Below are 17,835 nucleotides of genomic sequence, written 5' to 3'. Positions count from 1 at the left end.
ATTCTTCAGCTGCCTCCAGCATTGGCAGCTTTTGGCTGTGGAGGGAGAGCCCCATTTTGAGCCCTAAGCTGGGGCAGGTGAGAGGAGGAGGGGAGTGTTACAGCCATGACATTTCAAAGCATGTTGGAACAGTGTGCCAGGTTCCTGTGTCCACGGCTTGGAGTTTGTGTCCTCTTGCTCCCCTCCTTGTTGCCTCCAGCACTTTTTTGTGTGCCAGCTGCTTGTGCTCACATTCCTGTTGTTTTTCTCAGGTAACACCAACAGCATCTTTGCACTGGACTACATCAGTGGAGCCTTGACCCTGAATGGGCCCCTGGACAGGGAAAATCCCTTCTACACCTCTGGGTTCATCCTCACAGTGAAGGTGAGACTGCTCCAGCTGGGGAGCACATGGACAGGGCAGGATGGGGAGGATATCCTGCAGGGACACCCCCATCCAGCTAGTGGCTGCTGGAACCTGGGTTGTGTTGTTCTCTTGGGCATCCAGAGCCACGATGTGCTGACCAAGTGAGATGTTAAACACGGTCTGTCACTGTAGGACGTGAAATAACACCACACACACACACACACACACACACACACACTGCTGCTCTCAAGGTGGAAAAAGGGAAGTTTATTTTCTGACTCCAACATTTATAGATTTATGAAAGTGACAGTGGATTGGAGGGTGACAGTGCCACCTCTCCAATGACACTGGACAAACCAACAGTCCATCAAATTTCTGCTCCTCCAGAAGAATGCAAAACAATTAGTTATTTACAGAAAGTGTGTGAGAAAGTTCATTACAATAATGTAACCATCAGAAGCCTTAGAAAAACTTGAAAAATCAGGGCAACAACAGTCCCCTTGTCTGGTGGCCCAAAGCTTGGTGATTGAGGGCATTTTTACCATCCTACCTGTGGCTGTGCCTGCTGGCAGCATGTAGGTACCCCAGGCTTGCATATAGCACCAGACACATGCTCAGGAACATGAATTGTGCCTACTTTTGCCTGTTTTCCCTCTTTCCTCCCACCAAAGCCCTGGATAAACAGGACATTTTATCTTGTCAGCAGGCAGTGGTGTAACAGGGCATCATCTGTGCCTTCCTGGCACGGGAGGGAGGGAAGCTGGAAGTTGCCTTGTCAACAAAAGGCAATGGAGCGTGGTTTTCCAGCCCCTCCAGCCCCACCTGAGAGTGACTCCCTGGCTCTGCTCACAGTCCTGTAATTAAAATCAATACCAAGCTGGGCAGCTGGTTGGAAACACATTTAGAAGTATGGATTCTGCTGGGCCAGGGTGGGGAAAAATCAGCAGGGTAGGAAGGGTCATTGATTGGGAGGGAGGCAGCCAGCACATTGCCTTCTTGTTTTGGCAAGTGTGATGCTTCCTTGGAGGGGGCAGAGGGACAAGGAATCACCCCTCTAGGTCCCAGACACAGTTCACACCGTGAGGCTTTGTGTGTGTGAGGAGGAGATCCTCACCCACCCCTGGTATGGCTTCATTCAGGCTTTTATAGTTTCAAAAATCAAGAGAGGAAAGACTGTCTGGTTTTAATAGGGACAAAAATATCTGTTTCATCTTGGAAAGGTTTGTGAGCCTGAAAACTTGCCCGTTTCCCTGCCTGCATGACAATGGAGTTCCAGCCACGTTCTGTTGCTCTGACAGATTTCCATGTCCTCTCCCCACCAACTTCGCGTCCTCCCGCAAATGCCAGCTCTGTGCATCCCGCATCCCCAGCACCCAAAATGTTCCCTGCTGCTCTCATCCTGGAGCACACAGTGAAAATACAGCTGGGTTGCTCCTCGCTGGGATCAGCCTGTTCTGCTGCTGTGTGCAGAAGCAGTGAATAGCAATGAGCCGTGTGGGTCGTGAGAGCGTTGCTTTTCCCTGCCCACAGCAAAGCAAGATTATCCAGAGGACAAGAGGAGGGACTCGCCTTGAAAAGGCTGTTCCATGAGTCCTGCTTCTCTGGCATTAAAATCTGCACTCTCTTCTTGGGAAGGCAGAATTAAAGTCCTTCTTGAGACAGAGGTGTGATGTGGACTCATGACTCAGCTCTGTATTTAGGCACATGTTGCCAAACCTATTTTAAGGTCTAAGTCTTCTTTTCCTCTGGTGCCCTAGTTTTCCATCCCTATGTTTTTCAGCATACTGAGAGGTTCACTGTCAGCTCCCAGTCCCACATCAGGGATGGCAGAGGAGAGAGTGGAAGTGCTCTTTGCCCTATTGAGCCTTCCCTTATTTTGTGGACCGTCCCTTACATGTCACAAAGGACATTTTCTTTGTTTAAATGCTTGTGGCAGGGAAATCTCCTGTTCTTGTGCAACTCCAGATCCTGCCAACCTGTTGCAGGAGAACTTGGCCACAGCCATCCTGAGGGAAATGTTAAACCCCTGGGAAGGTTTTTGTGAGACTAAAGTGTGAGTGATGGGAAAGCTGGTCCGACATCTCTATGTTTTAATGGAACAATGGCAGAGCCAATTGGGAATCCTTCCGTGGCAAAGTGGAGGAAGAGAAAGCTGCAAGAGTGTCTCACTGTGCACGCTGTCTTTACATTCATTCCTTCTGGAGAGCAAAGGCCGCCCTGTTTTGTGTCCTTGCAGGGCACAGAGCTGAACGATGACCGCACGCCCTCCAATGCCAGCGTCACCACCACCTTCAACATCCTGGTCATCGACGTCAACGACAACGCCCCCGAGTTCAACAGCTCCGAGTACAGCGTGGCCATCACAGAGCTGGCCCAGGTGGGCTTCGCCCTGCCCCTCTACATCCAGGTGCAGGACAAGGATGAGGTGAGCTTTCCTCTCCCTCCGCTGCAGGATAGCACTGGTTGAGTTTCGGTGGGCAGGGGAGAAGTCACTGCATGGTTCTGTCCCAACATCTCCTTTTCCATCTCTCACTGCTGCCATTGCTCTGTCTGCTGTGTACCAGAGCCCAGTTTCCCACCCCAGTGTGCAGGATTGCAGGGCCCCTGAGAGCCAGAAAACAGGATTGTCTGGGAGGCTGATCCCTGCCTGCTGCTGAGGGCTCTGTCAGGCACTGCTTTGCCAGGTTTAGCAAAGGACGAGTTTTCCTGGGACAGGAAGGACAGGAGCCCCCAGCTAAGTCGGGGAGGATGTGGGAGATGCCCCTGGGAGTGGGCAGGACTGGGATACCTGTCCATCACTGTAAACAAGGCAGGAGCTTTGGAGCCTTGCTGCTCCCACGTGTCAGCAGCGCTCCTGTTTGTCACGCACCGATCCATGCCGTGCTTGGGACTGCAGCCTCCGTTCCAGCCCTGGGCTCCCAGCCCTCAATTACTCTGATTATTTGACTTGTGCAGCTCACGTCTGGCTGCTCCTGTGTGCTGGTTCCCCCCTGCCCCGCCACGCTGCCTGCTCCAAAGCAGTGCTGACACCTCATGGTGAGCTGTCCAAAACTCTCAGGGCTGAGCAGGAGGTGAGGGCAGAGGGTTTGTCACAATAAATGCCATCATAAATGGGTTGGGTTGGATTGGAAGGGACCTGAAAGATCAGCTCATTCCAACAGGCAGGGACAGCTTCCACTAGAGAGGTGGCTCAGACCTCCATCCAGCATCGTGGCAAAGTATCACCAGGATGTTTTCCTGATGCTTCAGGTAATGGGAAACAAAACATCCCCCCTGCCAAGCCCCCAAAATCCTGGTGGGTCAGCTAAAATGTGCATCTTTCAAGTTGCCTTTTCTGACTGAGCAGATGGATTTGCCATTCCCCAGCCCTGGGTGGAGCTCACCCCGCCTCGTCAAGCCGCCCAGAAATCCCATTTTTTTCCATCTGAAGTGATTATGACACAGAACTAATAAGTTACTGGTGACATGATGTCACCACGCAGGAGTTATGAGTTCAGCCTGAAGAGGTGCAGATGAGCTATTAAGCAGATAAAGAGACTGTTTTTTCTTGAAAATGTCAATTGCTAATAAAGAAGATATGGATATGACAGATGCTTAGGATAGGGTCTGAATAGAGCTGCTGTCGTGCTTGCTGAGAGATGTCAGCAGATCCATTCTTGAAGGGCATTGTAACACTTCTGTTTGTGCCACCAGGATGAAGGATCTGTCATTATTTCTGGTTAAAAGCTCATTTTACTGGAGTGACTCCCATTCAAGAATTCACTTTTCAGCCTTGCTAATTTTAAAATGGGAGAATAAAAAATAGCCTCGCCTTCCCCATCGCACCAGCAAAAAATACACGCTGTTCTTTTGATGTATTTCTTTCACTTCCTGAGATTTCCCCAAAAGAATTAGCTGAGATTTTCAAAACTGCTGAGAGAGGATCTCTTGTGCTGAGGGAGTCTGAAGGAGTTTTGCTGTACACGTCTTCAGAGACCATCATATTAACACAGATTGCTTTGACTGTGGCATTATTTTCACTGATAAGAAGCAGAGGAGAGCTGATTCTTGGAATATCTGGAGGGAGAAAAGTTATAAGCAATTGGTTACCTTTTTTTCCTGCATTATCCTGTGATGGATCTTCCCTATTTCCTCTCATGGATGCTTGCAACTGGGTTAACTGTCAAGGTAGCACTTTGGGGGGAAAAAAAGGGAAAAGATGGCCATCTTATGAAAAAGATGTGCATGAGATAGAAGTAGGACTGCACCTGCAGGCAGCACTGCTTCCCAAGGAAGTATTTGTGGAGCCCTGAAGACCCACCAAGTTTCAGTGAAAAAAATTACAGAAAGGTTCTGTAGCTGCCTGGCAGAGATAGTTTGGATGCTCAAGCGCCCCGTGAGAGCTGTGAGGGGTTTACAAACCATCTGGATTGGAGGTGGCTGAGGTGGCACCAGGCTCTCTCTTCTCTCTGTGGGTGCAGGGATGTGTTGGCAAGGACCAAGAACTTCAGGCAGGGATGGCACTGAGGACAGGGCTGACAGGAGCTGTTCTGGCAGCACTGGCTTCACGCTGGAGATGACACAACTCATCTGTGTGAGGGGCAGAGGGAAACCAGGAGAGAGCTGTACACACCTCCAGGGGAAGCAGAGAGAGAAATAAATGAGAGCAGATGGGCTGAGACACGGGAAATCAAAACCGGAGTCTTTGAGAAGATCGCTTTGCTCGAGTGTGTCTCCTGCCCCCACCTTATGTCACAGAGTCCTGGGAGATTCCCTTGGCAGATTGGATTATTTCCTGAGCCCCTCTGGAGAATTCAGGCATTGCTCCTTTAGCCCTCCAGCTTGCTGAGGGAGCAGCCTGGACTGTGCCCCATGCAGGGGTCCTGTGGGTCTGGGTGGTTTTCTCCTGTCATTGTGCCTTTGTGGAGCTGGGGAAAGGGCTGTCACATGGGTCTGGCCTTTAACATGCACCATGTGGGCTGCCAAGGCTGTTAAACAAGGCTTTTCAAAGCCAGGCCCACACAGCCTTTTTTAACCGTGGGGTTTTTGGCCTTTCTTTCTTCTGGTGTGTTTTGCACAAACTGAAATGATGGCTTTTGGAAGGAGTCAGATTAAACCATTCAGCAAAGCACTTAAAAATGCATTTCTGAGGCACACAAGACCACACTTGAAAGCCTATGCCTGGCTTTCCCTCTGTGCTGTAAGTGCCTTTCTGCAGCTCAGCTGGCATTAACCTCTCAGACAAAGTTCCCAAGCGAGTGTCTCCAAGGAGAAGCCCTTCCTCATAGCCCAGCCCCTGCAAAACCCCACATTTCACCCCAAATGTAGCCATGGTCTGGGGGCTGTGAGGTGGGATGGGGAGCTCCTCAAGAGGAGGCAACTGAGCTGAGCTGAGCTGAGGTGGCCCCACAGATGGATTTGGGGTGTTCAGCCAGGTGTGCTGCTTTTCCTTCTGCATTCTCCAGGATTTACTGAGAGGGAAATGAGTACACAGGGTTTGCACAGGGTTTTTGATTCAGCCTTCTTGAGCAACCTGTCTCGTGGAAGGTGTCCCTGCCCATGGGTTGGAATGAGCTGAGCTTTATGATCCCTTCCAGCCCAAACCATTCTGGGGTTCTGTGAGCCAAGAAAAAAGCACTATCTGCTGTGCAGCTGAGCTTCTCTCCCTGTCACACAGAGAGCAGACCCTTGAACAGCTTTCCCAAGCCATTCAAGAGCTGCTTAGGAAAATCCATTGAGGTTTTCCAGTGTTTAGGCTGAGCCTGCACTCAGCTGGACACTCCCAGGCTGTGGTTGGGTTCTCCTCATCCACATTGTGGTGGTTCAGCAGGGTGGCTCACATAAATGCTGTGTGTGAGGCAGAAGCACTGACTTATCTGCTTTTACAGCAAGGGTTGTTCCCAGACTGAGAACAAGAGCCCTGAGCTCTGGGACAGGTTGGTGTTAACTCAGAGGGCTCATCTGCTGCTGGGCTGGAATTTGGGAAACGTGGATGCTGATTTGGGATACATGGATGCTGATTTTGGAAACAGGGGTGTCATTTTTCGATATGCTGGTAGCTTGATGCAGTATCACAGGGAGAAGGCAAGGGTTTGGCCATCCAGGAAAAGGAGCAGGGCATCCTTTGGGGAATCCCCCATTTCCTATGGCTCTGAGATCCATGGATTCCTGTTAGGGGAAGCAGCAGCCTGCTCTGCCAGGGCATGCCATGGAAACCAGCTCTACATGGTTGAGTGAAGAGGAAGAAAAGGGCAGAAGCTATTCTACCTATTCTATTCTATTCTATTCTATTCTATTCTATTCTATTCTATTCTATTCTATTCTATTCCATTCCATTCCATTCCATTCCATTCCATTCCATTCCATTCCATTCTATTCTGCTTATTCTCATCTGCTGCTGGGCTGGAATTTAGGAGAGATGGATGCTGATTTGGGACACAGGGATGCTGATTTGGGAGACAAAGATGTCCTTTTTGGATTTGGATCCTTTGGATCCTTTGGATCCTTTTCCTGAATGTCCTTTTGGCCATCCAGGAAAAGGAGCAGGGCATCCTTTGGGGCATCCCCCATTTCCATGGATTCCTGTTAAGGGGAGCAGCAGCCTGCTCTGCCAGGGCATGCCAGGGAAACAAGCTCTGCATGGTTGAGTGAAGAGGAAGAAAAGGGCAGAAGCTGTCTGAAGCACCACCACGATGGCCTGACATTTTAAAATCATTTTGAAACAATTCTCTAAAATAAGCATATCGAGGAAGGTAAATGGGGAATTTTAAATAAGGAAAATCTGGGCTGTGGGAATACGCTCTCTTTGTTGCACTGAGCTCCACCAGAGACCCCCACCAGGATATCCTGTGTGCCCATGAGTGTGCAGGTGGCAATATATGATTCATCCAGAGCATATATATGCATATGACAGGCACAAGCACTATAAATATGATCTACATGGCAAGGAACTGTAAAGGGGAATTGACGGCACACGAGTATTCTCTCCCCAAAGTGCCAGCTGCCAGTTCGGGCTGAATTAGATTTCACAGGGGTTTTTGCAATACACGGAATTCACCAGCAAATTACCCTTAAAGAGGGAAAATCAATCATTTGGAGCAGAGATAAGCTGAAGGCGAGGCAGCCTCGGATTGATCCCCGTCTGTGCAGGCGTGTGTGGAATTCAGCAGATAACCTGGGGAGAGCAGGGAAGGAGAAAACTCCTCCAGGAGAGGGGGAGCAGGCAAGGGCTGACACTTAGGAGGGACAAAAAGGTGGGAGAATAGGGTGGCTAGCGTGGGGAGGGGGATCAGAAGGGCTGGGGAGCATCTTGCTCCAGGCATCCTGCATTGCCTGCCAGCCCACTGAGATCCTTAGGGATGCAGGGCACAAGTGCCTGTGCCCAGTGAGCTCTCAAAAGGGTTATTGGCACAGGAGAGAGAAGGGGTGCTGGCATCCCAAGCTGGCTGGGCACTGGGAGAGATGCAGGCAGCACCCAGAGAGGCTGTTCTGAGTTAAATGCTTTGAAATGGGTGCAGGGAATAACCCCTTCATGCCCTGTGTTTTCAGAGGAGGGATTAAGTACTGTTTGTGTTTGACTCACTAGAGCCAGGCCTAAGTTATCATACAAAAAGGCACTAATTGCTTTCAAAAACCCCCCAACTTTTTCTTTCCCCTTCCTTCACCTGCACTCCCGGACTCTCAGTTCTTTCCTTCCTTTGGATTAGAACACAAACAGAATTTGAATGAATTCAGAATGAAGGATATTAAATCCTCCGTAGCTTGTTGCAGGTAATAGCTCAGAAAGTGCCTGGAAAGTGACTGGGAGGAAAGCTGGAGTTGCACTGGATTTTGTGCTTCGGGAAGGCAGGGCTCTCCATTTTGGAAAAGCAAATTGCACTGAGGGGCCCAAAGGCAAATCTGTACTGAGGCAGCGTGAAAAGGACAAAAGTGAGGATTCCCAGGCTGCTTTTCCCAAGCCTAGTTCACTTTGTGCTGGAAATGATTGCAGGAAATCAGCCTATCCCTATGCCTCAGGGAATGGTGCTGTTGAGGAAGGGTTGTCTGCTTGTCTAGGGATTTGGCTTATTTTATTTTTTACCCTGTTTTCTTGTGTAGCCATTGGTAAGTGATGCTAAACATTTGCTGTGACTGCTGGAAGGTGGAATCCTTCCTGAAGCATTTCTCGGTGTGCTGCCACAAGGAAGGGGCTGAGTGGGAGCATTAGTGATGGATGAAGCCAGCAGGTGATAGTGGGTGAAAAAGCAGCAATAGAGACAATGATCCATCCTCAGCCCCAGCTGACACAGCTGATGTGGTGGGAGCAGGTGCTCCCTGGTGGGAGCAGGGGTTTCCTGAACTCTGCCACGTGAGTGTGGATTGCAAGCTGGGGGAGCAGATTTTTGTCCATGAATCACAGCAGATGCATGAGCAGGTCCCACCTGGAGTTTCAGATCTCTGGGGTGACAGCTGTACCCACCTGCTGCCATCCCACACCTGAGCTCCTGAGTCCCTCCTGCTTGTGCCCTGGGCTCTCCCCTGCAATTTCAGAGGGGATTTCAGGCTGCCAACCAGGCCTGTCATAAATTGTCCAAAAATGCTGTGTGACCAGCCAGGGGTGGCTGTTTTGGAAGCAGGGTTTGGGTCTCAGGTTGGTGTGGCAGCTCCAGTTACGCGCTCCGAGGAGAACAAAGCCAGAATTACACTCAACTGCAGCTCTAGCTGTCTTTGAGCTGAATCAACCCAAAATTTTGAATCAACCCAAAATTTCCCTCAGTTGTGGTGCTGCCTGGGAGATTTGAATGCCAGGAAGGAGGCAGTGGGCAGCAGCCTTGAGGCATGGCGAGGGCAGGCCCCGAGTGCTGGCATGGGATGAGAGGAGCTGGAAAATGCCCAGCTGCACCCCGGCGCTGGGAGATAGCAAACTTCCCTCTTCCAAAACCTGCTTTTTATGGGTCCATTTGTTTCAGAGGGAGACAGGTTTATTGTGGGAGGGTTGCTGAGCTTTGGCAGGCTGCTCCCTAATTTGTGGCTCTAAAGGAAGGCAAGGGGCTCGGTTTGTTTGCAGTGGTGGGGAAAAACTCGAGCCACGCAGGAGATGGGAGGTCAGGGGGTGGAGAGGGGAATGAGCACATGAAGCAGGTCACTGATAACATCCTCATCCTCACCCTTGGCACTGCGAGGAGATGATGCAGGCTGTGATCACTGCACACCAAGCCCTTTGAGAGCCCGGGGATGCAGCGCTTGTTTTTCCTCTTCCCAACCACGTTTTAAATCCGTTGTTTGCTCTGGGTGGCAGGAGCAGGTAGGAAGGGGTGAGGGAAATGTAAGCAGCTCCCCGTGGCTTCCTCTGGAGTGGGGGGTCCTTGCTGTGAGCCTGGCTTAGCCAGGCCCTTCTGCTGGGCAGCTGATAACAATTTGAATATTCAGATGTGCTTTCAGGCATCCGCAGGGGGCTCGCAAGCTCTAGGAACCAGGAGCAAGGAAAGCAGCATGGGGGCCCAGGCAAAAAAAATAAATAGCTGAATAAATATATAAATGGCAACTCACAGCAGCCCTCCCCAGAGGCAGCTGCATCCCCCTTCTCCAGACCTCACATGGGGAGACTGAGCCTCTGGAGGGGCTGCTAATTAGGGATAGTGGGTATCTGGAGCTGATCTCCTTCCCCAGCTAGAGGGGAATTAATCCACCTGGCTCTCTTCCTGCAAATACTTGGATTTCTTTTGATGTTTCAACTTTTATCTCGTGCCTCCAACAAACTCACTCTTCTCTGGCTTCCAAGAAAATCCCTCTCATCTCGCTGCCACAAAAGGTGCTCTCGTGTACTGCAGGGAGGGTGCAGGCCCTGGGAGAGATCCTGAGGGCTCCTCAGCAGAGATGGGCAGGAAATTCCTCCATGGAGTAGCTTTTTTTCACTGGTGGGAAGTGGGAAATGGCCATTTGTTGTAAACTGACACCCTGAGGGTAGGGCACAAAATAGCCTGGGAAGTAATGTTTCCTTCTGCCATTCTCTCTATCCTCTGCTCCCTCCCTCCCAGGGGTGTGTCTGGGGTGTTGGGATCATCCCTCACTTCCCCATTCAGCACTAAAACAGCTCGTGGAAGATGCTAATCTACCCTGAGATGCTCCCACTGTCCACCAGCAGAGCACTGCTGGGCTCCTGAGGCACTGGGGGCCCTTGTGTGGTTCTGTGGGTGTCCTCAGGGCTTGCTCCCGCTGTGGGGCTCCACTGGGAGATGCTCAGTGTGCCCTCAGCTCCATGGATTGCTTGGAGGTGTGCAAGGAGCAGGGCAAGGCAGAGATTCTGCTCATGTCACCCGCTCTCAGCGGTCACACTTAGGCAGCTTTTGCTATTAGTGCCCCTTCGTGCATTTAATTGGCCACTTTTTCTGATAGGAGGGAGGTCATTCAGGGAAAATTGGAAATTCATCTCTGGCAGCTTCTGAGCTTGCTTTTCATGTGCTCTGCTGGGCTGTGCTCTGGGAAGGGGGCTGTGCTCAGAGCAAGGCTCCAAAAGCATCAGTAGGTCGGTGTCCTCGCTGCTTTGCTGGCCAGGTCTTGGGAGAGGAGGAGTTTTCCCAGTTCCCAGTTGGAGCTGCCTTAGTGGGAAAAGCCTTCTGTGTGGGAGAGGCACTCAGGCTGTGCCCCCAGCCTGAGGCAGTGAAATCCCAGTGTGTGACCCCCTGTGTGGTGTGTGCACCTTCAAAAGGAACTTTCCCTCTGTGTGCTGCGTGGGCCCATCCTAGGGGCACATTCCCACTCCCATCATGCGCACATGGATTTTGTAAATAGATCTCGGTTTGGAAAGACAGGAGTCTGCTAAGGAAGGCAGGAGCCTCCCCTGAAATGGAGAATGTAAACCCTCCCCACCCCTCCGAATTGCTATGAATTTTAAATAAAGGGGGCTCTCAGGCAAAAATATGGGAGCAGGGAATAATAGTTATTTAATAGAGAAAGGGAAAAAAAAAGGATAAAATAAACAATGTAGAACAACACTGACAGAGTCAGAACTCCACCTGACACCCTGTGGGTCAGGGTGTTGGTGGCAGTCCCATTGGAAATGTGGCTCAGCCCTCCTGCAGTGTCAGGGGTGGTTCTGTTGGAGCAAGGGGGTCCTGTAGAGAAGGATGTATTTTTCCTCTGAAGATCCAGTGGAAGAAGAGGCAGCTGCTGTTCCTCTGGGGAATCCTGTGGAGAAAGCCGTGCTGGTGTCTCAAAACCTGTGGATTATATCTGGGTAGCAATGCTTGGCTCCTCCCTCTGGGCGGAGCATCTCCCAATGGGATGTTATAGTTCTTATCAGCCATGCAGAGACATTCAATAGTCTGTTATCAGCAATGTCCCCTCCTGAGGGAGGAGTGAATGTGGTCGCTCAAAGAGAGGGATAAGGCAAACTGCCCACTTGACAAAGATAATCTGCCATACAGATGGTAATGGAAAACATCCTGCATTGCAATCTTCAACAAAATAAAACACCAGCCTTGCTCTTTCCTTTCCCAGGGACCCAACAGCGTTTTTGAGGTTTACCTGGTGGGCAACAACTCCAACCACTTCATCATCTCGCCCACCTCCATCCAGGGGAAGGCGGACATCCGTGTGCGCGTGGCGGTGCCGCTGGACTTCGAGACCATTCCCCGCTATGAATTCTCGGTGAGGCTGCACCTCTGGGCTCTGTGGGACAACCACAGTTTCCAGCATGACCTAAAAATGATCATTCAATGTCTTCCTCCCTCTTGTCCAGTAGCTGAAGAGGGCATAGGAGAAAGATGGAGCAAATATTTCAGTGGGGACTGTTGCCATAAGGACAAACGGGGATGGCTTTGGATGGTTGATTTAAATTAGCTGTAAGGAAGGTTTTTTCCATGGGGGTGGTGAAACACTGGAACAGGATACCCAGAGAGGTGGATGTCTCATTGCTGGAAATTCAGGGTCAGGTTGGATGGGTTTTCGTGGAAGATCTTCCTGCCCGTGGCAGGAGGTTGGGCTAGGTGGCCTTTAAAGGTTCCTCCCAACCCCAACCATTCTATCACAATCCCCACTGTGAAACAGTGGAGCACTACAAAAGAGCCAAAAAATCGGAAATTATAATAAAGAAGGAGGTGGGGAAGAGATTGGCTCTGCACTTTCTCTTTCCAACATCCAAAGGCTCAGCTGCAAGAGCTTAAGCAGAGCAGGGCCATAAAAGCTTTATAGAGCATAAAACTTTGTTTTAAGAGCACCTATCAGGTGCCAAAACCCTCCCCGTCCTCCTGGCCCAGCTCTGCTGGTGGCTTGCCTTGAGCTGGCTCAGCTGGTGAGGGAGCTGAGGAGAGCTTTGTTTACTCCACTAAAGAAGTAACTTTACTTTGTTTACTTTGTTTACTCCACTAAAGAAGTAACTTTATGGGTAACTCTCCCAAGCTCCCCAGCATCTCCAACCTTTCCCTCCTGTTTTGCCCAGCTCTTTGCCAACGAGAGCGTCCCGGACCACGTCGGCTTCGCACGGGTGAAAATCAACCTGATCAACGAGAACGACAACCGGCCCATATTCAGCAAGGCCCTCTACAACGTCAGCCTCCTGGAGAACACCACCGTGGGCACCACTGTCCTCCAGGTCCACGTGAGTAGGAGCATCCCAGCTCCCTCTGCTGAGCACCTGTGTTGTCTTTGTGGTGTCCTTCTCCAAGGGCTAGCCTGGGAAGGGAGCATCAGGAGATGCTGGTGGAGGGGCTTAGCTGAAGTCTTCCTGAAAAGCTCTGATAACCAAAATCATTAAAGCCCAACCAAACCAAAACAACCATTTTTAACACAACAATGCATTTGATTTGCCTTGAAGTGTCTCCACAAAAATGGAGGTTCCCTGATTCTCCAGGGAAGTGTTGAAAGTAATCCTAGCTCCATGATCCCTCCTCTCCGCTTTATTTGCCCCAGAAGTTGGAAGGCTAATGGGGTGTAGACTTCTCATGTGCTTTTGGAGCAGATGTCTTGACCCTCCCTGTTCTCTGGAAGATGTGTGTGTGTTTCTTGCCACACCAGGAATTCAAAGAGAGAAATGCACTGCATTTCACCTGCAGACACCAAATACCAGTGGTCACGGTGGCCCTGGTGTGGCTTTTCTCACTGCCCTCTTTGGAAGCATCATCTTCCTCAACCCAACTGATGTCGGTTGTGCCATTAAAAGGGCAAAGAATGGAAAAGGAGGGGAATGATTCTGTTTAGCAGAGCATGGCATCACATGGCTGGCAGCAGAACAGAGGCAGGCAGAGGTGTGGTGATAGCAGGGAGCATTTCCATAGGGCTCGTTTCCTCTTCTCTAGGTTGGTTGGAATCCTTATGGAGAAGACACATTTCCTGGTGCAAGAGCAACAACAAATCCCTGTGGTGAAATACCACTGGAAAAGGCATCAAAGCTCCTCTGGGATGGGGAATATCACAGCAGGGAGCACCAAACCCTCTGCTACACTTTGGGTGTGCTACTGCCACTACCATTAGTCGTGAATGAGTTTGCCTGGCTCCCTCTCCAATGCATTTGCTCCAGCTGCCCTCCTGCCCCCTTCTTGTCCCCCTGCTCTCCCCAGGCACAGCCCCTGGTCCCCCATCCATGCAGGAATGCCCACTCAGAGGTTAAAAGCCCAGACAAAAGAGTGGGGTGCATGTGCCTGTGTGTAAGTGTGTTTACTTTACAAACAGATGGTGTGAAACTGTATAGAGCCCCCGAGCTGTTCCCATCTGACAGTTATTAATATTTCAAGCAGATGTTTAGCTAGTCAGGCCGTCAGACACTAAACAATGAGATTGTTACTGCGTCTCCTCTTTCCCCAGCTAACTTCCAGCTATGCCAGCATTTCAGAGTGAACACAAAATGCCAGGAGTTGAATCTTCTATGGTAAATCAGAATGGATGCAATTAGCACTGAAATCCAAATTGCCCTCCCAGCTGATCCCAAACTTTTAACAACCCTCATAAAGTACCAGCTCCTCCTGCTGTGGCCGCTTGCCTTTGAGCTGCAGCCCTCTGGTCGCTGCCCAGCTCTCCACCTGTCCCACGTGCTGCAGACAAAAAGTCTGCTTTCCTTGCTAATAAATCCCTCCTCTCCTTTTCTTCCTTCTTTTCCGCTTGCTCAGGAATATTCCTGGGTATTCACACATAAGGGTTAGTGTGACAGTGTTCACAGGGGTTTGAGGATGAGGGAAGAGACTGGATCTGACTCCATGTTTCAGAAGGCTGATTTATAATTTTATGATATATATTACATTAAAACTATACTAAAAGAATAGAAGAAAGTATTTCATCAGAAGGCTAGCTAAGAATAGAAAAAGAAAGAATGATAACAAAGGTTTATGTGTCGGACAGAGAGTCTGAGCCAGCTGACTGTGATTGGCCATTAATTAGAAACAACCACATGAGACCAATCAGATCCACCCGTTGCATTCCACAGCAGCAGATAATCAATGTTTGCATTTTGCTCCTGAGGCCTCTCAGCTTCTCAGGAGGAAAAATCCTAAGGAAAAGATTAAAAGATGTCTGTGACAGGTTAGAGATGGGGTTTTGGAGAAAGCCTGGCCAGCCACATGCCATGCCCACTTCTTTGGTGGCTGCTGGATGACATCCTCATGAAGGGAGTCTTCTGTTGGCTCCTCTCTTTTTGTGTTCTTTTGTGCAAAAATGTCTGAGTTTGGAGAGACAGTGGGGTCCAGGGTGCTAAAAATAAATGAGGTGGCTTGTGGGGTCAAGGAAATGGATGAGCAGGGATGAAGAGGGGAGTGTGTGGGCTGGGTGAGTGGTTGCTGAAGGGTGGCACGAGGCTTGGTGCCAGCTGCTGCTAGAGATGGCCAGGCACAGCTGGCAGGACAGAGCAGTGCCTGCAGCACCTTCCTGGCAGGGAGACAAGCAGCTAAAACCATAGGAGCTGAGGCAAGGGGAGCTCACTGATCTGCCCAGCCCAGCGTTCTGGGGAAGGAGGGTTTGTTTGCCCATCCTCCAGTGAGTGCATCCTGGCTATCCCACCTTGGCTGTGGCTGGGAAAGGAGGGGAAAGGCTCTCCTCAATGCCACCCTCTCCAGGCTGCCCTCAGCATGGCCAGCTGAAAGGGAAAGGCAGAAGGAAAGAGCAAGCAGACTTCATTTGCTGTGACAAATGGCCGTTTGTTTCTACGGCACTTCAGCTCCTCATGTCAGTGACAGCAGAGAAACATTGCTTGTTACACCTATAAATCAACTGTAAAACAACCCCAAGTGCAGGCAGCCAGACCTGCAGGGACCCAGAGCTCCCTGCCTCCTTCCCTTTGCCCAGGGAGCAGTGGGATCAGATCCATGGATTCCTGGTCAGACCTCAGCCCCTTCCCTAGCACGGCACAACCTTGTCCAACCTCTAAGACTTTGTTTGCTCTCTGCTTAGCATTCCCCCCATCTCCCTGTCCATCCATCCGTCTGTTTAATTCTGTGCCTGAAAGGCATTTATTGTTTAGGCTCAGGTGGTCATTTGCTTGCACAAGAACATCTGGAGAGGCCAGGCTCCTTGGGAACATCTCCTGCCCTGTACAGGGAGCTCACAGTGTGCCCAAAGGCAGCTTTCTCTCCTGCCTCCATGCTCTTGGGGCATGAGGACAAGCTGAGTGAGCTGGAAAAGGGGTCCAGCCTGGAGAAAAGGAGGCTCAGGGAGGCTCCTCTGGCTCTGCATAGCTCCTGACAGGAGGGTGCAGCCAGGTGGGGTTGAGTTATCTTCCCAGTTAACCAGTGACAGGACAAGAGGAAACAGCCTCAGGTTGTATTGGGGAGGTTTACATTGGATATTAGAAGTTTCCTCAGTGAGAAGGGTGGTCAGGCATTGCAGCAGGCTGCCCAGGGAAGTGGTGGAGTCACCATCCTTGGAAGTGCCCAAAAACCACATAAATATTGTTTGTGGGTGTGTGGTGAGCTTGGCAGTGCTGGGTTCATGGCTGGACTCGATGATCTCAGGGGCCATTTCCAGCCTGAATGATTCCATGACTCTTTACACATGTGATAAGCCCCTTAGGCCACACACTCCTGGTTTTGCAGTGTGGAGGGCTCCTTACCCCAGCCAAAGCTTCCAGGCCACATAAATCATGGCTGTTTGGAGTTACATGTCCATTGCACATCTGTGACCATTGAAGGACAAGCAGCCTGTCCAGGGCTCTGCAGTTATTATAAGCCTCTCTCAGTGCAAACTTCATTTTCCCCCAGGAAAAGGCAGGCTGGAAAGGCTTGGAGGTCCCACACAGCACCAAGCACCTCCTGTGAAGCAGGGGCAAAGCAGGGAGGTGAGCAGAGCTCATCCTGAAGAGATGGACCAGTTCTGCCCCAGTACCAGCAGATATTGAAATACAATTTTTTTTTTTCTGAAACAACTGGCCATGAAGCCTTTTAATAACATAACAGAAAAGGTCAGGGAAGGAATTTCACACTTCTTGAGCAAGGAGGCAGCCAGTATAACTTCATGCCTTCCAGGAACGAGGCAGAGGGAGCACACACTGCACCCTGGATTAACTGGGGCACTGACAGCCCCACCAGGTCCTGCCTGCCTGGTGGCTTTGATGGGTGCTCCCTTTCCTGATAGGATCAGGCTGGAAGGATGGAGCCTGGAGAGGTGTGGTGAGATGTGGGGCCTGCTCTGGCAGAGGCTGTGGGGCTCTGGGATGGAAAACTCTGGGGATGGACCATGCTGGGGGATGAATGTGCCCAGCCCATGATCAGAGTGAAAGAATGCTTCAGGTTGGCAGGAACCTTAAAGCTCATTGGATTCTGCTGGAGCTCCCCTGAGGAGCTCTTCTGCAGCCTGGCCAGGGGGAGAGCAGGAGGGAGCTTTCAGCTGGCAAGGTTTTTTTTGGCTGGAAGAAGCTACATAAACATGGCCTTGCTTCTGAGGTCACCAACAGCCAGCCCAGCTTCCAGTGAGCTCCCTCAGCAGGGAGAGGAGGGGGGAATTTAGCCCAGCATCCCCTCCTGTCCCTGGGGTAGTGCATGGATGGGAAAGCTCAGGGAAACTGTGAGCCTGTGTCACACAAAGCCTGTGGCATCTCGGGGTCGTGCCTCACTGCAGAGCTGCAGAGCAGAGAGCATAGTGCCCCTCCAAACCTGCCTTTGGACACTGCTGCTTTGCCAGCAGCTGCCAGGGGCCTCCCAGAGCTGTGCTCCAGCTGCTGATGGATTTGCCAGACCTGGAGAATGGGGAAGGGGGCTAAGGCAACCCAGCAGGAGGCAGGAATTAAGGGGCGGGAGATCTCCTTAAGCTCCTCGTACTCCACAGATCTGCGCAGCAAAGTCCTCCTGAAAAGCTCTGATAACCAAAATCATTAAAGCCCAAACAAACCAAGAGTAACTTGTTTTTAACACAACAATGCATTTGATTTGCCTTGAAGTGTCGGGAGAAAAATGGTTCTCCAGGGAAGTGTGGAAAGTAATCCTAGCTCCGTGATCCCTCCTCTCTGCTTTATTTGCCCCGGTCTGGCTTGGCTGCACAGGCTGGGATCGCTGGCTGTGGGCTCCATCAGCTGGCTGCCAAGCAGCACAGAGCTGGGGGGAGCTGCTGACCCC

The 17,835-nt window shown here is 50.8% G+C and overlaps 1 protein-coding gene across 1 annotated transcript in view; it reads left to right on the top strand.

Annotated features, from left to right (window-relative positions):
• CDH23 (cadherin related 23) overlaps positions 1-17,835 on the top strand; it is a 209,763-nt gene that overhangs the window by 108,054 nt on the left and 83,874 nt on the right. Inside the window, exons 10-13 of the mRNA XM_074544462.1 lie at positions 252-364; positions 2,583-2,771; positions 11,804-11,953; positions 12,744-12,902. Coding sequence (XP_074400563.1) covers positions 252-364; positions 2,583-2,771; positions 11,804-11,953; positions 12,744-12,902 — 611 coding nt within the window. The remainder of the gene's footprint in view (positions 1-251; positions 365-2,582; positions 2,772-11,803; positions 11,954-12,743; positions 12,903-17,835) is intronic.

Source organism: Zonotrichia albicollis, chromosome 7 (assembly GCF_047830755.1).
Source record: "Zonotrichia albicollis isolate bZonAlb1 chromosome 7, bZonAlb1.hap1, whole genome shotgun sequence".
NCBI lineage: Eukaryota > Metazoa > Chordata > Aves > Passeriformes > Passerellidae > Zonotrichia > Zonotrichia albicollis.
This window is presented reverse-complemented; position numbering and strand designations above follow the sequence as displayed.